The following is a 22,899-nucleotide window of genomic DNA, read 5'->3' on the forward strand; positions in this document are numbered from 1 at the left end:
CTTTGGCAGGAACTTAGGGTGCGTGCGGAGGACTACTCTGTTGTGATGAAATTTGATATAAGGTGTATGTACTACCAAGGCCTGAAGCTCACTGACTTTACGAGCTGAAGTAACAGCCACCAAGAAAATGACCTTCCAGGTCAAGTACTTCAGATGGCAGGTATTCAGTGGCTCAAAAGGAGCTTTCATCAGCTGAGTGAGAACAACGTTGAGATCCCATGACACTGGTGGAGATTTGAAAGGGGGCTTTGAGAAAAGCAAACCTCTCATGAAGCGAACAACTAAAGGCTATCCAGAGATAGGCTTACCCTCTACATGGCGATGAAAAGCACTAATCGCACTAACAGGAACTCTTACGGAGTTGGTCTTCAGCCCAGACTGACAAGTGTAGAATGTATTCAAGCAGGGTCTGTGTAGGACAAGAAACAGGATCTAGGGCCTTGCTGTCACACCAGACAGCAAACTTCCTCCATTTGAAAAGTGACACCTCTTTGTGGAATCTTTTCTGGAAGCAAGCAAGACTCAGTAGACACCCTCTGAATGACCCAAGGAGGCGAATTCTAAGCTCTCAACATCCAGGCCGTGAGAGCCAGAGACTGGAGGTTGGGATATAGAAGCGACCCCTCGTTCTGAGAGATGAGGGTTGGAAAACACTCCAATCTCCACAGTTCTTCGGAGGACATCTCCAGAAGAAAAGGGAACCAAATCTGACGCAGCCAGAAGGGTGCAATCAGGATCATGATTCCGCAGTCTTGCTTGAGTTTCAGTAAAGTCTTCCCTACTAGAGATATGGAAGAATATGCATACAGAAGGCCTGTTTCCCAATGTAGGAGAAAGGCATCTGACGCTAGTCTGTCGTGGGCCTGAAGCCTGGAACAGAACTGAGGGACCTCGTGATTGATCTGAGTGGCAAAAAGATCCACCGAAGGGGTGCCCCACGCTTGGAAGATCTTGCGGACTATGCCCATGTTCAGTGACCACTTGTGAGGTTGCATTATCCTGCTCAACCTGTCGGCCAGACTGTTGTTTACACCTGCCAGATAAGTGGCTTGGAGAAACATTCCGTGACGGCGAACCCAAAGCCACATCTGGACGGCTTCCTGACACAGAGGGCGAGATCTGGTGCCCCCCTGCTTGTTGGTATAAAACATGGCAATCTGATTGTCAGTCTGAATTAAGATTATTTGATTGGACAGCCGATCTCTGAACGCCTTTAGAGTATTTCAGATTGCTCTTAATTCCAGGAGGTTGATCTGCAGACCTCTTTCCTGAAAGGACCAGGCTCCCTGAGTGTGGAACCCATCTACATGAGCTCCCCACCCCAGGAGAGATGCATCCATCGTCACCACTTTTCGTGGCTCAGGAACTTGGAATGGAAATCCCATGGTCAAATTGGATCAAATCGTCCACCACTGAAGAGAATTGCGAAAGTCGGTGGACAGCTGGATTACATCCTCTAGATCCCCCGTAGCTTGAAACCACTGGGAAGCCGTCCTTTGAGCTGATCTCATATGTAAACGTGCCATGGGCATTACATGAACTGTGGAGGCCATGTGCCCCAGAAGTCTCAACATCTGCTGAGCCGTGACCTGCTGAGACGCTTGAACCATGCACACCAGGGACAGAAGGTTGTCTGCCCTTGCCTCGGGGAGATAAGCTTGAGCTGTCTTTCAGCAGAGCTCCAATGAATTCCAATTTTTGGACTGGGGCGAGATGGGACTTGGGATAATTTATGACTAACCTCAATAGCTCCAGCACCTGAATACTCATTCGCATGGACTCCAGAGCACCTTCGTTCGAGGTGCTCTTCACCAGCCAATCATCAAGATAAGGAAACATATGCACTCCCAGTCTGCGTAGAGACATTGCGACTACAGTTAGGCATTTTGTAAACACTCTGGGTGCAGACGCCAGGCCAAAAGGCAGTACACGGTACTGAAAGTGCTGTGTTCCCAGCCGAAATCAAAGATACTTCCTGTGAGCTGGAAGTATCGAGATGAGTGTGTAAGCATCCTTTAAGTCCAAAGAGCATAGCCAAACGTTTTCCTGAATCATGGGAAGAAGGGTGACTAGGGAAACCATCCTGAACTTTTCTCAGATAAGAAATTTGTTCAGGGTCCTTAAGTCTAGGATGGGACGCATCCCCCCCTGTTTTCTTTTGCACAAGGAAGTACCTGGAATAGAATCCCAGCCCTTCTTTCCCTGGTGGAACGGGTTTGACTGCTTGGGCCTCTAGAAGGGCGGAGAGTTCCTCTGCATGTACCTGCTTGTGCTGGGAGCTGTACGACTGAGCTCCCGGTGGGCAATTTGGAGGCTTGGATTCCAGACTGAGGGTGTATCCTAACCGGACTATTTGAAGAACCCACCGGTCGGAGGTTATAAGAGGCCACCTTTGGTGAAAAAACATTAACCTCCCCCTGACCAGCAAGTGGTCCAGTATGGACATGTTTACTGAGGCTATGCTGAATTGGAGCCAGTCAAAAGCCTGTCCCTTGCTTTTGCTGGGGAGCCGCAGTGGCCTTAGGCGCACGCTGTTGACGAGAACAAGCCCACTGGGACTGAGCCTGGGCAGGCTGCCGAGAAGCAGGAGTGTACCTACGCCTAGCACAGGAATAGGGAGCACTCCTCTTCCCTCCAAAAAACCTCCTAGATGAGGAGACAGTAGCAGAAGACGTCCGGCGGGAGAGAGAATCCATAGCATCATTGTGCTTCTTGAGCTGGTCAACTAGATCCTCTACTTTCTCACCAAAAAGGTTATCCCCCCGGCAAGGAACATTCGCCATCTGCTTCTGGACCGAATGGTCCAGGTCAGAGACATGCAGCCATGAGAGTCTGTGCATCACTATACCTCGGGCAGCGATCCTGGATGCTACATCAAAAGTGTCGAATGTACCCCTGGCCAGGAATTTTCAACACGCCTTCTGCTGCCTGACCACCTGGAGAAAAAGCTCGGCCTGCTCCGGAGGGAGTGCATCAACCAAGCTGGACAGTTGCCTCACCGAGTTCCGCAAGTGGACGCTCGTGAAGTGCTGGTATGTCTGGATCTTGGCAGCGAGCATAGCGGCCTGATACGTCTTCCTCCCAAAAGAGTCCAAGGTTCTAGATTCTCTGCCTTGGGGCACCGATGCATAGTCCCTAGTGCACTTGGCTCTTTTGAGGGCGAAGTCCACCACCATGGAATTGTGAGGTAGCTGAGATCTCATCAATCCAGGCTCACCATGGGTCCGATATTGGGATTCAGCTTTTTTCGGGATCACGGGATTAGACAGAGGGAACGACCAGTTTCACAAAAGGACTTCCTTCAGTACATTATGCAAAGGAGCTGTTGCAGCCTCTCCAGGCGGAGAAGGATAATCCAGGACCTCGAGCTTCTCGGCCCTGGGCTCATCCTCAACCTCCATAGGGAAGGGAATAGCCGCAGCCATTTCCCGGACAAAGGAGGTAAAGGATAGACTCTCCGGAGGAGAAAGTCTCCTTTCTGGTGGAGGGGAAGGCTCAGAGGGAATTCCACTTCCAACGAACGCTCATCTTCAGTATCGAACAAAACATCCCTCACAGCAGTCCGAAACTGAGCCTGCCTTGACGCTGAGGAACGACGTCCTCGATGGTGGTGCAGAGAAGTCGTCACCCACCTGGACTCCGGTGAAGCTTCCTCCACCGACGTCGAAGGGGAGTCGACCTGGGTCGCAGGCGGCACCGAGGTCGGAGACCTCACCACAGGCGAAGTGCCAGATTCCGCTGCAGCAGACGATATGGAAGGCGCAAGCACCCCCGACACCGAATCAGACTGGCGCAGCAATCCTTCCAGAAGCTCTGGAAGCAGGGCCCTGATGCGCTTGTCAAGAGCTGCCATCGGACAAGGCTGCGGGGTCGGTAAAGGAGCCGGTGGCAGAATCTGTCAAGGCTCGGGAGCAGGTGCCGGGCTGCCAGAAGACAGACACATCGGCACCTCCTGAATAGAGGGAGAGCGATCCTGTCGGTGCCGACGCTTCTCGGGTGCCGATTCCCTTGACGCCCCGGAGCTTCCGGCACCGTGTGTCAAAGGAGAATGATGACTGTGCTTCTTCGTCTTCGCTTGATGCCCATCGAGACTCCTCGGTACTGATGAGGAGGACGTGGAATCCTCACGACTCCTAGGGGCTGGGTCCGACGAAGGTCCGTCCCGGGGGGCCTGCATAGCAGGAGGCCTCGAGGCAGGTGGAGACCCACTCGATACTTCACTGCTCCCAGCGCGAATTGGTCTTTCAGCAGCCATTACCTTCGCTCCCGACATCGATGCTTCCCTCGATGTCGCCAACCTTGGTACCGATGTCGATGTCAAAGGACTGGACTAAGCCCCAAAAAGCTCTTCTTGTTGGGCTTCTTGAGACGCTTGAGTCCGTTTCTTCATACGAAGACACAGATGGTCGGGCCCAAGGCACTGGATACACTAGGCTTGTGTATCAGTACCTGAGATGATCCGGTTGCACCGAGTACAAAGTTTGAAGCCGCTGGGAGTCTTCGATGACATAGAAGGAAAAACGGCTTCGGCGAACTCAAACGACACGATTATGCCTGTTAAAAGAAAAAGGCACAAAAATAAGGGAAAAAAACCCGACCGTGTGGCCTGAAGCCGGCCGCGTCGAGAAAGAAAGGAAACTTCAAAAGGGAGAAAAAACTAAGAAAAGTAAAGGAACTCTCTACTTTTTTTTTTAATTTTTAGAAACGATAAAAAAAATAAAAAAAAATATCGAAAACAAAAAACGAAGACTCTCTCCTGGGCCTGTGAGGAACAGCGAAAAACAACACCGCACCTCAACGCGGAGAAAACACAACTGAGGGAACGCGTTCATGCGACGTGCGGGAAATCAGTCCGCGTATGCGTGCCAGAAGACTCTGGCAAAACGTTTTTTAATATTTTGCTTGCAAAATGCCGTCCGATTCCTTGGCCGACGTGGATGTCAACCCACATGTGAGAATAAGCAGCCTGCTTGTCCTTGGACAAGCAGGAATTACTCATCTGGATAATCACAATGTAGACACTGGTGACTATAAACCACTGAAGCAGAGTGCTTATTAAGTACCTGCTCAGGTGGAGAAGAAAATGAAGCAGATTGATAAGATGCTAGCCCTAGGTGTTATAAAGAAGTTTCATTTTCCCTGTAGTCCTTGTGCCAAAGAAAGATGGCACAACTCGCTTCTGTGTGGACTACAGGAGACTTAATGAACATTACCTCTGACGCCTATCCGAAGCCCTGGATGAACAAGTTGCAAGACCACTTAGAGCTGGGGCCCAGTACATGACCACAATGAACCTTAGTCGAGGATACTGGCAGATTCCCCTAACAGTTGCTGCTCAGGAGCGATCGGCATTCATTAACCCATTTGACCTTTATGAATGTACTGTGATGCCTTTTGGAATGAAAAATGCTCTTGGTACATTCCAGTGATTGGTCAATCATCTTAGATGGACTCCAGGAGTCTTGATGACATTTTATTTATTTATTTATTTATTAAGACATTTCTACCCTGCACTTTCTCAAGAAAGCTCAGGTTCAATGCGGCTTTCATAACAAATTAAAAAGATGTATTACAAGACAATTAATATTAATACAAGAATACAACTATTACAAAACTTTCTTTTCATATTAGCTGAACACAGAAATAAAGAAGTGGGCTTTAAGTAAACTTCTAAATGACATAATTGACTGAGTGTCTGATATACTTGGGTAATGAGTTCCAGAGTTTTGTACTTTGGTAAGAAAAATTTGCATTGTGGATAGTTTTGTAGGTTAAGTTTTTATAACTTGGGAAATGTACATTGCTGTGTACAGTCAGACATGGGATGACCAACTGATCCATCTGAGTATTAGACCGGATGAGGAAAGCATGCCTGAATATCAAACCCAGTAAATGTCAGATGGAGATGGAATAAGTCCAATATTTGGAGCACAGAGTGGGGGATGGACAGCTAAAGCCTGAGCCAGTTAAGGTGGAAGCCATACAAAATTGGCCAACTCCGCAAATCAAAAACCAAGTGCTGGCCTTCTTTGGGACAGCAGGGTATTATAGAAAGTTTGTGCCTCACTATAGCACCATAGCCAAGCCCCTGACTGATGACTAAAAAGAGAGACTGCCCAAATCATTGCCTGGGCACAAGAATGTGAAGTAGCCTTTCAAGCATTAAAGACTGCATTGGCTACCACTCCAGTACTAGCTGCACTGGATTACCATCAAAGACTTGTGGTACAGACTGATGCCTCGACATATGGCATTGGGGCTCGATGAAGTGAATAGAAAAGGGGAACAGCACCCCACTGTGTATCTGAGCCGCAAGCTCCTAGACAGAGAGGTAGCATATGCCACTATTGAGAAAGAATGCCTGACCTTAGTGTAGGTCCTTAAGAAATTGTAACCACATCTGTACGGGCAAGACTTTACTGTCATCACAGATCACAATCCGCTGGTCTGGCTTTAAAAAAGTCTCAGGAGAGAATGGGAAGCTACTTCGGTGGAAGAGGATTGTGAAAAATTGCAAGAGGACCTCATGAGACTGGGCATCCAAATGGCAGATGATGTTTAATGTGAGCAAGTGGAAAGTGATGTATGTGTGAAAGAAGAACCCAAACTATAGTTACGTGATGCAAGGTTCCACAATAGGAATCACTGACCAGGAAAGGTATTTAGGCGTCACTGTTGATGGTACGTTGAAACACTCTGCTCTGTGTGTGGTGGCAGCGGTGGCTAACAAAGCAAATAATATGTTAGCTATTATTAGGAAAGGCATGGAAAACAAAAATGAGGACGCTATAATGCCTTTGTATCGCTCCATGGTGCAACCGCATCTCAAAAACTGTGTGCAATTTTGGTCACCGCAATTTTAAAAAGATATAGTGGAATTAGAAAAGGTACAGAGAAGGGCGAATAAAATCATAAAAGAGATGGGACAACTTCCCTGTGAGGAAAGGCTAAAGTGGCTAGGGCTCTTTAGCTTGGAGAAAAATGGCTGAGGGGAGATATGATAGAAGTCTATAAAATAACGAGTGGAGTTGAACAGGTAGATGTGAATCGCTTGTTTACTCTTTCCAAAAAAATATTGGACTAGGGTGCACACAATGAAGTTACAATGTACTAAATTTAAAACAAGTTGGAGAAAATTCACTCAACGTGTAATTAAACTCTAGAATGCCAGAGAATGTGGTAAAAGCAGTTTTTTTTTTGTTACATTTGTACCCCGCGCTTTCCCACTCATGGCAGGCTCAATGCGGCTTACATGGGGCAATGGAGGGTTAAGTGACTTGCCCAGAGTCACAAGGAGCTGCCTGTGCCTGAAGTGGGAATTGAACTCAGTTCCTCAGTTCCCCAGGACCAAAGTCCACCACCCTAACCACTAGGCCACTCCTCCACTATAGTTAACTTAGTGGGGTTTAAAAAAGGTTTGGATAGCTTCCTAAAACAAAAGTCCATAAACCACTATTAAAATGGACTTGGTGAAAATCCACTGCTTATTTCTAGGATAAGCAGCATAAAATGTATTGTACTGTTCTGGGATCTTGCCAGGTACTTGCAACCTGGATGGACTACTGTTGGAAATAGGATGCTGGGCTTGATGGATGTTCGGTCTGTCCCAGTATGGCAATACTTATGTACTTAGAATACAGCAGAGTTAAAAAGAGAAAAAGAGGAAAATTTGCCACACTTCTTTGGGTGCTCTTTTCAGACCTGTCCTTGTCCAGCTTGGGGGAGCTTGCAAGAGTATATGGGAACTGACTTAAAGTCTTTATTAGCAACTCCCCCCCTACCCCAACAAGAGCAGACCACAGTCTGTCTTAAAAAAAAAAAAAAAAAAACACCCAGCGTCCCTGTAGACTGGCATGGATGGATTATGCACTTATGCACTCTGACCAGCAGATGGAGACTGAGAAGACACTGAACTTTAAAAGAAACTGTATATGTGGGCTATGCAGTCCCTTGGAATTCAGTCTGTTCTCCGTTTCTGCAGATGGTAGCAGTGGTAAGTCTCTGCAGTCCATTCTCTCTCAAAAAATAAATAAAGAAGAAAAAATTTTTAAAGGTCTTAAATAATTCAATAGAGCAATTCCTTGGCAAGAGGAGACTTTGGTGGTTTTCTTTCCTGTTTTTCCTGTGATGTGATTTGATTTAAATTTAAAAAAAAAAAAAAAAAGTTTCTTCCGGTTTGCTGGACTGGGATTTGTGGCCCACAAGGGGTCTCTGTTTCCCCAGGGGTCCACACTCAGGCGGCCGGGTCCCTCCCCCACTTCCCCCTCTAAGTGGTCTGTGTGCCTTTAGTGGTCTTTTCAGCTGCAGGACACACAGGCAGCCTTGAGTTAGAGGGTCTGCATGCAGCAGTCAGTGCTGTCTTGGTATAGTATAAATATTTTATACATGTTACATGTATGGTAGTGTGCATGATACTCGAAAAGCATAGTTGCACTGTTAGCAACCTTGTATAAAGGGCAAGAACTATTTTTACTCATTCAGTACTGTAACTTGGAGTAGATAAAGCAAATACCTGAAGGGCTTCTTCCCGATGTTTTCGTAACCTGCGTGCCACATTTTCTAAAATTTTCTGGAATATCTTCTGAACAGCAGCAAGATACGTTGCAGTTTCTTCATTTGTACTTTGGATGTTCTGAGTCAAATAAATCTCCGTTAGCTCTTTCAGAATGGAAAGGAGCAATGGTATACAAAGCCACCCCCTCTCTAGAGAAATTCACAAAAAAAGATAAAATTAGATATATCCATATTAGTTTCAGTACAAATATAATTAAAATAATTATGTGGTAAATGTGAATGCAAGCTTAAATACAGAGATTGTGACAAATTAATAGTCTCAAAGACTTGAAAAGTAAATATTTTCAATTACTATATGCACTTTTCAGTTTACTCTACCAGTAAAATATATAGACCTATGGAAGGTAGGTTTGAAAGCCATTTACTCACATAAATAACAATATATTCAGGCAATCTGTTGTACTTAAAACCTGCCATCTTCTGCATAGCTAAAATGAATGTACAGCTTTTCACAGCCTGCAAAACTTTTAGCTATGGGCATTAAGATCAGGGAGGAAAAAAATACACAAATATATTCCATTCTAGTTAAAACATTTCTAAATGACTATCCTAATACAATGACTACCTAAGGCGATGCACATTTTGAAACAAATGTGTGCTGTTTTTCTTCTTCAGCAGCTGTACTGGCAATTGCTTAAATCTTAGACCAGTGTACAGTAGATCAAAACATCCTTTATAAGATTACCCACATTCAGAACATTGTACTAAATATTATTTCAAAGGTAAAGAAATATAAATATTTTTTCAGACCATGTAGCCTCCAAAGATTCACATTTCTAAGAAATGGGTTATAGCATTCATCATTGACCCTTTTTTCAAACCCATATTAGTTACAGAAGTTTCAATTTTCTGCTGAATACGTATCTTAAAAAAGTGTCAAACTTATCTTAAAAAGAACTTCAACTTCAATGAAGGCAGCTCTCCACTGAAGCAGATTACAGCAGTTAGCAAAAAACACAACATGAATTCATTCATGTTTTACCAAACTGGCTATCTCAAGGGACTTGACCCTGTATTTCAGCAATACATTTCTAGATGATCTGAACTCGTATTCAACCAGTCCAGGTATTGTTGCAACGGAAAAATGAGAAATCTTGGAAAGTAGTCTCCATACAGCCTCTTTGTAAGTACTGCTATGGAGTTATATATTTAAAATACAGGCATTTTTCATGCTAATACTGCATTATAGATTGCTAAATACTATAGCCCTGATGCTCAAAACTCCAGCACTGTACTGTACAGTGCTGGAGAAATAGTGATGAACAACTTCCTAATGCTCAACACTAATGAGATGCAAATATAGGCACGCTCATAGTACTAAGCATTAGGGCGTTGTTTAGAAGTCAGGGGGAGGATGGTGCCTGGCGTATGCACTCAAGAGTTGTGCACTAAGCACGGGTCTTCAGTGCATGTCCTAAACACCAGAGGGGAGGAGGTGCCAGTTGCCAGTTAGTGAAATACCTTTAATCACTAGTGCATGTTCTGAAGCACACATTAGCGTCTGTTTTCTGTGCTTTTAAATATGAGCGTTTCTTTTTTTTTTTTAGTTCGGCACGCTTATATTTAAACGCAGGAAACAGGCATCAATGTTTGCTTTCACTTTTGAGTCTGCTCTGACTCACACACATCATTTCTCACAGCCAGCGCTTAGGGGCTTGTACGGGCTTCCTTCTGCTTCTAAAACCTATCAAAACCGGCAGATTTTAAAGAATCACGAGAAATTTTCTCTTCGAACTCCCTGATACCTACTCCAAGCTGGCGTTATTTTTTTGCGTCGGTAAGGTGGCTTTCTTTTGTGCGCTATTCTCTGAGCATTGGAAAAGAATATGAAATGAACTCCTTTACATCCGTTTGACTACATTAGCATACTATTTGTGCTAATCCTTGGCATGCTTGCTTCCCGAACTAGAACCTTCAGAGCTAATTAATGTGGGTGCTAGTCTGGTGCCAATGGCCTCTAGCCCCTACATTTGCTTCTGAGCATCGGGGCCTTAGTAAGCAATAGTCCAATGAGCAGTAAATGTAGGGGTACTGAAGTCTTGACATCTTTATAAATATGGGACAATGACTTTGTAAGAAAAACTTGAATTTCACGCAAAGAAAAAATGTCATTCTACAGATAAAGTAACTATTTTTTTTAAATAGGTGTATAAAGTTCTTTAATAACCACAGCATACCTGTGTCCACTATTGCAAATGTAATGTCTAGAAGTAGTGTCTGAAAGCTTGAATCACCTAGGCCAACCATTAGAACATCTTTACACACTGTCAGATATGCCTGGTAAACAAAATGCAAAAATATACTAAAATCTGTTCAATCATTACTTAAATAGTAGAAATGGGAAAATACATATGTTATAAACAATCAAATTCAAACTAGCATGAATTTAAAATCATTCAAAATCTATTATTTTATAAGAGAAATCTAAATAGATCAATGCCAGTGAAATGTGATTAGCAGCTTTGGAAAAAAATGGAATGGGAAAGAGAAATTTTTAACAAGTCTTGTTTGATAAAACAGAAAATGAAACCAAGTTAGTCTGTAGCAGATGGTTTTCCATCGATAGCTGAGTACAAGCCCTCACAACTGGGTAATGCCACACAATGAAGCCTATGAAGACTAGAAAACCTTTTGGAAACCTAAAGAGGCAATACTGTGCAAACGCAATTCTCCACCTTGCTTATTCATTCAGTACATCCTTAGCCATACAAAATAGCCTACTTTAGGAGACTACATCTACATAAGGTGGAACAGTATGTGAGGACCTGCATCTTACTGTCCACAGAGAGCACATGTTATAGCTAACCACTTGGTTTTCTCTGAGGAAAATAAGAATAGCTAGTCCTTACAACTGGGACCTCTAGCTACAAGCTACCTTCAGCAGGAAAAGGGAAACACATGAAAGGCACTGCCTACAAGCAGAAATCAAACATTAATTTTGGTGGTACAGCTTTTTTCAAATTTATAGCTTTTTTTTTTTAATGAAACCTGCCTGGAAATGAAGAAACCTCAAAAAGATACCAGAGAATGAATGCCTAAACCTATTTTGGTCAATATTCAGCTGGCGGTGCTCAACGTTTTGCCGGCTACCACTTGCATTATTGCCCAGAAATTCAATGCTGGGCCATGTCCAGGCTTCAGCACTGAAATTCCGGGTTTGCAGAGCTGGTCAAAGCATAGCCTTAAGTGTGATATTCAGCAGTTAACTGGCTATGGGGCACTGCATAAATACAAAAATGACTTTTATGCAGTTACCTTTTGTTTTTTTAAGGAAGACCTGTTACCTCAATTATTAGCTGTGAAACTTCAAACTGCTCCTCTGAAACTTCTTCTTCACTTCCACTGGTCTGGAGAAATGGAAGTATCTGATTTTCTAACCATATGCCAGTGTCCTCCAAAACTGAAAGATAAACTCTTCCTTCCGAGCAAAACTAATTAAAAAAATATTTTGACATTAAAAAAACTATAATAGTCAGTCATTCTTCCAAGCAAACCTAATTAAAAAATATTTTGACATTAAAAAAACTATAATAGCCAGTCATTCTCCATGGATTTATATTGATGGTAATGCAAACAATTGTATATTACCTCACAAAGATCCTCAAGCTTACAGTTCGAGAAACTAAGTGCTCAAGATCCAGAAAGCGAAGATTTCCCTTGGGTGAATTCATTTAACTCTGTCCTCTCTCTCTCTCACACACACACAGAGGTATATATAAACATTTGTTTTGTTTAAATAAAATTCATCATTGTTCCTTAAGTTAATTACTACAGGTTCACTACAAATAATTATACTAAGTAACTTTATGTAGCCAAAATTAACTCACTTTTTATGTCACTTATCAGCCATAACATTCCATATGCTCAACCTAATGACACTGCCGAAAATGTTATTAATGCTTAATACTGGTTACAAGAAGGTAGATATTCAGGTGACTACCCACTTTATAACCATATAACTATAATACATGCAGGATAGACTTCCATGTGCTAGAAACGTCCAGCATGAGCACCAATTTTACAAACTGAAATGTGAAATTTATGATTGAAGAAAATAAGGGAAATGAAGGTTTATGTGGCAGCATAGGAAAGTCCATCTTATAAAATGCAAATGTCCAAATGGAAGCAATACTATAAACAATATTCTTCAAAAAATACTTCAAATAAATATCACAAATATTTCCGTATCATTTAAAAAAAAATTTGTTAGAACGGACTGTGGACCCCTCCGAAGAGACACCACCTTGTAGTGGTGGAGGGGCTTCTGTGTTTCAATGACTCAGAGGGCTATGCTGAAGGGTTACCCATATCAGACAGGCCTCTGAGGAGAAACCAGACAAAGAGTGTCCCAAACTAGGGAGAGTGGAAAGATGGCGACCTGAAGCTCATACGCTCAACGGCCCAGCTGTCATCTGAAGTTCTGTCTTTATTTGAAATTTCCTCTCTGCATTTGCAGTTACCTTAACTGAGAGGAAGGGGACAATAGGGGGTCAGCCGCCGATGGCCAGCGTTTTGTCCCCTGTGCAGCAAGTGTGAGACCGAGCTGCCCACAGATGACTGGGTTGGTGAGTCCTTTGATTAGCGCCGGCGAAGGAGCGTCAATGCTCTTGGACCTGGAAACAACTTCATCGCTCCCGAATCATTTAACCACCATGTCCAAAGGAGGGGAGGAGTGAGTTATGAGTGTATGCTGAAACGGAAGTCGTTTACAGCTGAACCCGTGTCGGCGGTGCCACTCCTAAACCCGTAAGAGCTATCAGCTTGGAGTTTTTGGCTCCCGTGGAGGTTACGTTGAATATCATCTGGAAGGCACTCCAGGACCTAACGGTGGTAGTAAATAATTTTGCTTCAGATATAATCTTATTAGTGAGCCACATGGATAATCTAATCGAATCCTTTGAGAATGAAAAATTGATACAGCAAATGAAGTTCTACAGGAGTAGGAAACAGTTAAGATTTTGAAAATGATAATAGACCAGAAAAAGTTGAACAAAATGAATATTACTACAGATGATTAATATCGAGCTTGTTGTTTTCCCAGAGTTACAGGTATGACTCCTAAAGTTTTTCCTCTGAAATGATTCCTCTTAGTATATTAATTCAAAAGGCGTGAAGCCTGTGAAACTGGGATTACCTTAATCAGTGAGAATTGGATTAGAGACTCAAGTGTTTGTATTGTTAAATAATTTCTGGTTTTAAAAGAGAAAAAAATGAAATCAGGTGTATTATTTCTACTAATATTGGACAATAAGTATGTTTCCAATGAAATAAATTGACAATACACCGTTTTGAGTTTGAAGAAGCCAACCAGATGATCAATGTGGAATAATGATTCAGATAAATAATAACTGGGGATAATCAGGTTAATACCATATTTTCTTTGTTTACTGTTGTTTAATTGATATCCTTGTCTTGTTTCACTCTCCCTATTTTATGATCTAAGGAAGAGTATAGAATTACCTGATTGAAATAATTCATGTGTGTTATTTTCTCTGCATTTCTGGCAAATTATTTTAGTGCTTGTAAAATGAAGTTGTTATAAATAAAATAATAAAAAAAAAAAAAAAACGGACTGTGGAACATCTACATAAATGGAGATCTTTGCCTCTCACCTTGCATGGCAGAATTCACTTGCTCGTATGGTGGAGTTTCCGAGGTGGCTATATGTAATGCAGATGCTCCCCCTTCGTATCCTAAATAGGGATTTGCAAATGTTATATAAACATCTACGCACATTTATCTGGGGTGGTAAGAAATCAAAACTCGCAATACAGCTTATGTTGAGGTCCTGGAGGGAGGGTGCCTTGGGCATCCCGCACCTACGGAGATACAACCAGGCGTGTTTACTGCATCACTCGGGGGACTGGCTCCTCCATAGAGAGAATTTTACTCCCAGGCAGTTGGAGGAGGACTATTTTAGTCCGTGTCACCTGTACTTCTTGTTGCAAGCCCCGAGGCCGACTATTCCAGCCTGCTTCCGGAATAGCGTTTTGTTATGGCCATTGCGGGAACTTTGGAAGGATTTGACCAGACGCTGGGGAGTGGACTCGGAGGTCTCTGATTTATTGCCTTTGCAGGGCAATCTAGCGTTCTCCCCAGGCTCACAGAATCAGGCATTTCAGAGATGGGCGAGAATGGGTATAATGAGATTGGAACATGTTTTAACTGCAGGAGGGACTTTGTTGAATCTGGGGGCAATGGGGGTTGGCTTTGACCTTAGCAACATATTCGCGTACAATCAGCTGGCACATTATGTCTCTGGGCTGCGTGGTGAGGCATTGGGGGCAGGACATGGTAGATGCGTTCGAGAACTGTTTGGTTCGGTCTTGGAGGAACGGCTCTCGGTTTCAGGCCTGTATAGGGTGCTAACAAGGTTGGCCATAAGTAAGGATAAATTGCATATTGCGGCCCGCTGGGCATGAGATCTGAGACGTTCGGCTCTAATGATAGATTTTAATAAGTTAACAGCCCATATTCCTACACTGACAATGAACGCGGATCTTCGTGAATGCCAATACAGAATCTTACATAGAGCATATCTGACCAAGGCCCAAATTTTTAGAATGGGAGGGGTGGAGGAGCCTCTTTGCCCTAAATGCAAATATGGGGTGAGCTCTTTTTTTCATTCTCTATGGGAATGCCCGAAGATTGAGTTTTTTGGGGGGGTCCCTGTTTAAATTTTTGGGAGGCCTATTGAGGACCCAGATAACGCCTTCTCCTTTGTGCGCACTGCTGGATAAACATGAATCTTTTGCTTTGAATGGTGGGGGTGCACTTCTATTAGAACGTAAAGCCTGTATGTTGGGGAAAAGGGTTATTCTCTGCATGTGGAAGGGGGAGTCACCACCTGATTACTGGCATTGGCACTGGCGTAATAAATTACATGAACTCATGTTATTAGAACGCCAGATGTTTGGGTTACCTTTCTCAGAGGCGCCATTTGTTCCTCGATACTTGGGAGCCATATATACAGTCTCTGTCCCCTAGAGCTCGAAGCTTTGTTTTGAATTCTCTTCCAGATCATTGAATCTTTTTTTTTTTTTGGGGGGGGGGGGGGGGGGGGGGAGAGAGGTTTGGGGGATACTCTTCTGCACCACTCATGGGGGTGGTCTGTTTGTAGGTTGTATGTCTTGTATGGGGCATATTCAGATAATCCTTCACAGGAATATTGGTATATAGGTCGCAAGAGGCTATAAGAGACAAGGTCTCTCGCTTGAAGGGGTTTTATTAGTATATTTAATGTTCCGGCTATAATAGGATACAGGGCATGCATAGTTACACTGTACATTGACCTTTGTGGTTGTTGTATGTGACCATTTTGTAAACAGGGTTAATATGTTTATGCACTTCCATGAAGAACTGAGAAAATAATAATAAAGTGTGAGGGAGGGATGGGGTTTGAGGCTGAGTTGAGGGAGGGAGGAAATGTTTAAAAAAAATTTTTGATGATGCTACCATTATCTCTTTCGTATGCAGAAGGATATGTTAACATTTTCTTTTTTGGTTGGATATTGAACGTGTTGATTGTTTACATTGATGAATCATCAATAAAAATTGTTGAAACTAAAAAAAAAAATGTTTTCATCATTGGAGAGAAGTATCTTTTGAGTTCTGGGATAATCATATACAAGGTAAAAGGTTAGCTCCCAATATACAGAGACTTCCTCTATCGCCTTTCAAAATAATCATCATCCTCATGTACATCACTAAATATATCATTTAAAAAAAATCAATTTTTACGAGTGCAAAAACACTATATCAGCACTTTTCCGATCATGTCTTATATTATATTTCAACACCAACCAAAGTGATCATGTTTCAAGCAAGTAACAGCTGTTATCAGGGTTTCAACAAACACTTATTAATGCCATTTATGCCCCATAAAAGAGCATTTATGGGTTGGAATTTGATAAATAGAAGCTCACAACTATTTCTGAGTGACATCTCAAAGACTGCATGACTCCTGTTGCAGGCAGCATTGACGAAACATGTCATTGTCGAGTCTGATCCTTTGTTATTCTTATCCTTACCTTTTGGATCTGAGTGAAGGAATCTTTTAGAGTACAAGGCTGGATAGCTCTTGTCTCTCGTTTGGTACATTTCTCACTATTGTACTTATTGTTAGACCTCATGAGGATTCTTCCCTTCTTCTTTGTGTGTGCCTTTTTAAAAATTTGTGACAGAAAAATACCTAATGTACCTGAATGTAGACCACTTCAGTAGCCTTCAGGCTTGCATGTTTCTTATATATTCAGGTACGGTAGGTATTTTTCTGTCCCTAGAGGGCTCAGAATAAAAAAAAGATACAAAGTGGGGTTTGAACCCAAATTCCTTGGTTCTCAGTCCACTGCACAGCCTGGTATCCCTTGCCAGTTCTACATTTGAGGGAGGGAGGGAGGGAGGGGGACAGCAACCAGTGGGGGATTAAGAGGCTGTCACAAGATGCCTAGCCATCCATCTGGGGCTATCCCGCGGCCACTTAGATGGTCTAGCCCCAGCACAGTCACATCTGCCTGCTCGTGCTCTACACTAGCACCCTCCTCCCACCGACTGGGTCACAACCACCTCTGGGCGAGCCTCCCGCTCTCAAATTATCCCCAGTGATTTCTAGGTTACTGAAGCCACACTCCCAGAGCCCCCTCGGTTCCCAGAAAGCACTTACAGACTGTTAATATAAACTAAACAGAGCTAGAAACAATATCTATAAACAAGACCCAACACACACACCACCAGGATTCTTTATCAGTCCAGAGAAAGAGGCAATAAACTAAATTGTTTATTGTCTGAAAAATTAGAACAGAAAAGGTACAATCAGCAAAACAACAACAGGTAACTGAAATAAGGATCAATTATAACACTAACTAAACATTTACTTACTTTCTGAAAAGTACCTGGGAAGATCAGGACATAAAGCTGCTCATAAGTTATCAAATGTAACTGTTTACAGGGTCTTAACAAAGAGATCTGTTTCTCTCTTCTTCCTGGCTAAGACTAGAGCAAAAGCTAGTACTCTCCAAATGAAAATGAGCTCCTGGGCCAATCAGAGCCCAGAACAAAATTTCAAAAATATACTTCTTCTTGCTTCCTGTTTGTGTGCTAAAACTAAAGAAAGAACATTATTTTATCTGTTACAGCAGAGAAACACACTTCAAAACATAATTAGTGCAGGAAAATATCCAATACATTTTATAGGCTTAAAACACGCTGTTTCTTCACAGAGGCCTTAATCCCTCCAGTGGACAGCTGTTCAATCATTCCTATTCTATGTACAGAATAGCCCAAAATCTATCCATAGATCCACTGCAGTTTTAAAAAACTGAGTTTCAGGGTGAGGAAGTATAATAAATATCAACATTTTTAAACCAAATATAGAATCAACATGCACTAGTGCTGTAATTTAGTCCAGGACAGTCATTGTAACTTTAATGACCAAAAGTCCACCAAGCCCAGTATCCTGTTTCCAACAGTGGCCAATTCAGGTCACAAGTACCTGGGCAAGATCTCAGAACAGTAAAATAGATTTTATGATACTTATCCTAGGATAGGCAGTGGATTTTCCCAAGTCCATCTTAATAATGGCTTATGGACTTTTCTTTTAGGAAATTATCCAAACCTTTTTTTAAACCCCTGCTAAGCTAACTGCTTTTACCACATTTTCTGGCAACAAATTTCAGAGTTTAATTACTATTACTTCATAAAATATATAAAGCACAGTATATCAACTAGAAACTAATAAAGGAATACAGAATCTAAGGAATGCTATAGTCTTGCAAGTAGCTTAAATAAAGGGCAATATTGTTGTGATAAAGAAAAATTCTTCCTTTTGATATCACAGCATTTAATCAACAATAAAATATTATTAAATTTATTATTATAAAAAAAAGCTAAAAGTCACCATTTAAAAGCACCACACACGATTACATTAGCACTTCTAATCATTTTGGACATCTGAAAACCAGCATTTAGACATCCATATTGCATGTCAACATCCAAATACCGATTTTATAAAGCCAGAATATGGACGTCAAACTCCTGTATGACAAGGGGGAGTGGTCCAGGTCTGTTTTCGATGGGTCTGGGTGGGGGGGTGGGGGAGACCACAGATGGACCTCCACTCCAATTGCAAAATAGGAAGGGATGTCCATGTTTAAAAATATAAATGTCTGTATTTAGACCTGGGACTTGGCATATTCAGATTATAGAAAGCTACATTGCTGAGCAGTTCTCCACTGAATGGAGTAAGGAAAGTCAGAGTAGGTATTTTTCTGTCCTTGGAGGAATCACAATTTAAAAAAAACAAAAAAAACTACACACACACACAAAATGAATTACAAGAGGCAACAGTTGGACTTGAACCAGCAACGTCTGGTTTTCTGATCTGGTTCTCAAAAGGCTGCTCTAACCATAATGCTGCTCCTTCACATAAATGTTTGTATGGACATTTTATAATTTGGAGGCTCCTTTGCTGCCACAGATGTCCACATCCCATTTTGTCCTATTCACAATCTGGACATTTTGGTTTATAAAACGGAGGTTCATGCTGGACGTTGCAAGAACTTGAATATCAGTTTTCTTGTATTTTAGAACAGGTATGTCACCAAATTCTATTCTAAAATACATGAAAATGGACATCTATATTCTGAGTCGGACATCCTTGCTAAAATTCAGCTCTATACGTATTTAAATTTCAATAAATAAATATAAAGCAAAACTCATGCAGCAGAATTACCACATAGCAGATAAAAGTATTGCAAAAATTGAGATTCAGGAGAAGATTATTTTAATTCATGTTTCCTCCCTGTTTCTAAAATCACCAACCCAATGATCTAGAAACAAAATTTATATGTAGGGAGAATAAGAATATTTAGTAAATATTTCTTAGAACAAGGAATTTCTGCTTTTCCGGTTTTTACCTTATGTTGAAAATGAATACTCAGCCTGCAGTAGAGGCTGAAAGCTCTAACAGCGATTCTTTTATCAATATTATAAGGTCTTGAATCAGATGCGTTCATAAATGATCCCAGCTCCACCTGCAAATTATAATCATGAAATAAAAACTTAACCATCATGTTAAAAGAATAAGCTTTTGTCAATTTATGTATATCATTCAAGTTTTTCTGAAATGTTACATTATTAGTCTTATCTAGATTTATGTTTGTGTTTATTAAAAGGCTCAATATACCACCAAATCACACAGCATTAAAACGGCTTACAGTAAGAATAGTCCATCACAGGAATGTCATTTGCCCAAAGGTGGAATGAAGAAGAATTTTATTGGAGACGGACCGTAGATAAATTCAGACAACAGGTGAGGGAATACAGAGGTGGGGGGGGGGGGGGGGGGGGGGGGAGAAGATTGGGGACAATATACCAGCCCTACAATAATCATCCTTAGAACTCCCTATTATTAATTTATCCCGATAAATCTCACTCAAAGGTAGAGACTAAAGTCTTACAAAAGGGTCTGAAATATGTGCCTACCAGAAGTTGTAATGCATTTCAAAGTAAAGTAGACTTATTCTGGTTCAACAAAGTTGTAGATTATTCTTTTGTTGCCAACAATACTGCACAACTTTCAGATCTCTTCCTAGCAAGAAATAATTCAAAATGGCTTCCTCGTGGGCACATATATCCATTCATTTCTGCCTTCTAACTCCTGTGCTTTGCAAGATTTAGATATTTTGGAATGAAAAAAAGTATAGTTCAAATTATCAAAAGCAGAGATCAGGCCATTCAGATCCTAAAGAATGTCAATATTTTCTTATAAAACCAGTGGACAAAGGGGGAGGGATTGTTATGAATATGACGGTTTATGTAGATTCATAGACAACTTTCAGAAATACAATATTATCTAAAACGTAATGAAGAAATTTGGTTTTGAAGCAGGTAATTTGACAACAAATGAAAGATTATTTTTTACTTTGAAAGTGTTTTGTGACTCCTACAATCTATGTAGTCCAAAAGATACACAAATCACGCACTCATCCAGAGGGCGACCCTTTATTTTCACAGATATGCTCCTCCATCCTTTCATTAAATCCTATGTATGTAATTCTGATCACATCATCAATATTTTAGAATTCGATGCTGACACCTCAGATCTTATTTAGGTGACTTTCAATATTGAAACTCTTTACACTAATATACCCCAGGATGATGTCCTCAAAGTGATTAGACACATACTAGATAGTAGGACTACCAAACTCACTAAATTCTCACTAAATGATGACCCGATAAGTATTGCCTATTTAGATATTATGATTACCAAAACTACTTATGGGTTTGTAACCACAATATATAGGAAACCAACAGATAGGAATCAATTCTTACAGTATGAAAGTTGTCACATCAGGAACTTATGACTCAAACAACTGTGCAGCTCCATTGATTAATTTAGGGGTCCTTCTAATAAGCTGCAGTAAAAAGTGGCCTGCAGTATTGTGGGCTAATGTTTTTGGTGAGCGCTGGGACCACTACTTTTAAACATATTTATAAATGATCAGGAAATGGGAGTAACTAGTGAGGTAATTACATTTGCTGACGATGCAAAGTTATTCAAAGTTGTTAAATCGCAAGAGGATTGTGAAAAATTACAAGAGGACCTTATGAAACTGGGAGACTGGGCACCCAAATGGCAGATGTTGTTTAATGTGAGCAAGTGCAAAGTGATGCATGTGGGAAAGAGGAACTCGAACTATTGTTACATGATGCAAGGTACCACATTAGGAATGGGATCTAGGGGTCATCGTTGCTGACACAATGAAACCCTTGGCTCAATGTGCAGTGGTGGCTAAGAAAGCAAATAGAATGTTAGGTATTATTAAGAAAGGAATGGAAAACAAAAATGAGAACATTTTAATGCCTTTGTATTCCTCCATGGTGCAACTGCACCTCAAATATTGTGTGCAATTCTGGTCACTGCATTTCAAAAAAGATATAATGGAATTAGAAAAGGTACAGAAAAGTGCAACAAAAATGATAAGGAGATGGAACGTCATCCCTATGAGGAAAGGATAAAGCGCCCAGGGCTCTTCAGTTTGGAGAAAAAATGGCTAGGGGAGATATGATAGAGGTTTATAAAACGAGTGGAGTGGAACGGGAAGACGTAAATCGCTCGTTTACTCTTTCCAAAAATACTAGGAATAGGGGGCATGCAATAAAGCTACAAAGTAGTAAATTTAAAACAAATCAGGGAAAATATTTCTTCACTCAACATGCATTTAAACTCTGGTATTCCATGCCAGAAAATGTAGTAAAAGCAGTAAGCTTAGTGGGGTTTAAAAAGGTTTGGATAGCTTCGTAAAAGAAAAGTCCATAAGCCATTATTAAGATGGACTTGGGGAAAATCCACTGCTTATTTCTAGTATAAGCAGCATAAAATGTATTGTGAATGTATGTTTTGTGATCTTGCCAGGTACTTGTAACCTGGATTGGCCACTGTTGGAAACAGGATGCTGGGCTTGATGGACGTTCGGTCTGTCCCAGTATGGCAATACTTATGTGATTCAGAGAAAGTAATCAACATTATTCTATGCCAATGTGATAAGATATATGTAAGGAAAAAAAAATCAAGAAAATAATAAGAATGCTTGAGCACAGAAGCAATATTAGACCTGAAGTCACAACAGCACCCTTATAAGTACATAAGTATTTCTATACTGGGAAAGACTAAAGGTCCATCAAGCCCAGCATCCTGTTTCCAACAGTGGCCAATCCAGGTCACAAATACCCAGCAAGATCCCAAAAATGTACAAAACATTTTATACTACTTATCCCAGAAATCGTGGATTTTCCCCAAATCCATTTAATAACGGTCTATGGACTTTTCCTTTAGGAAGCCGTCCAAACCTTTTTTTAAACTCTGCTAAGCATACCGCCTTTACCACATTCTCTGGCAACGAATTCCAGAGTTTAATTACACGTTGAGTGAAGAAAAATTTTCTCCAATTTGTTTTAAATTTACTACATTGTAGCTTCATCACATGCCCCCTAGTCCTAGTATTTTTGGAAAGCGTGAACCGACGCTTCACATCCACATCCCGTTCAACTCCACTCATTATTTTATAGACCTCTATCATATCTCCCCTCCAAGTTGGTTTATGCTAGAAGCAAACAGTAGTTTGACGCTTCTTATCCTGTTTTACAAAATCATTGCATTTATTCTATTTTAGAAACATTTTAGGATAAGTTAGTTTAGTATAAGTTCCACTTATGCATTGAGTATCACAACTTCCTCTTTTCTCCTTTCTACATAATCTCTATCCAAGCATTTAAACAAGTCCAACCTTTTTGAGTATTAATTCTACACCTACCAATTACCCCTAC

General features: G+C 41.4%; 1 protein-coding gene across 1 annotated transcript in view; it reads right to left on the minus strand.

Moving 5' to 3' along the window:
- Window positions 1–22,899, minus strand: part of NCAPG2 (non-SMC condensin II complex subunit G2) — a 285,514-nt gene that overhangs the window by 38,881 nt on the left and 223,734 nt on the right. Inside the window, exons 20-23 of the mRNA XM_030198719.1 lie at window positions 19,488–19,604; window positions 11,859–12,005; window positions 10,752–10,851; window positions 8,513–8,703 (exon numbers count right to left, since the gene is read on the minus strand). Coding sequence (XP_030054579.1) covers window positions 8,513–8,703; window positions 10,752–10,851; window positions 11,859–12,005; window positions 19,488–19,604 — 555 coding nt within the window. The remainder of the gene's footprint in view (window positions 1–8,512; window positions 8,704–10,751; window positions 10,852–11,858; window positions 12,006–19,487; window positions 19,605–22,899) is intronic.

This window comes from Microcaecilia unicolor, chromosome 1 (assembly GCF_901765095.1).
Source record: "Microcaecilia unicolor chromosome 1, aMicUni1.1, whole genome shotgun sequence".
Lineage (NCBI taxonomy): Eukaryota > Metazoa > Chordata > Amphibia > Gymnophiona > Siphonopidae > Microcaecilia > Microcaecilia unicolor.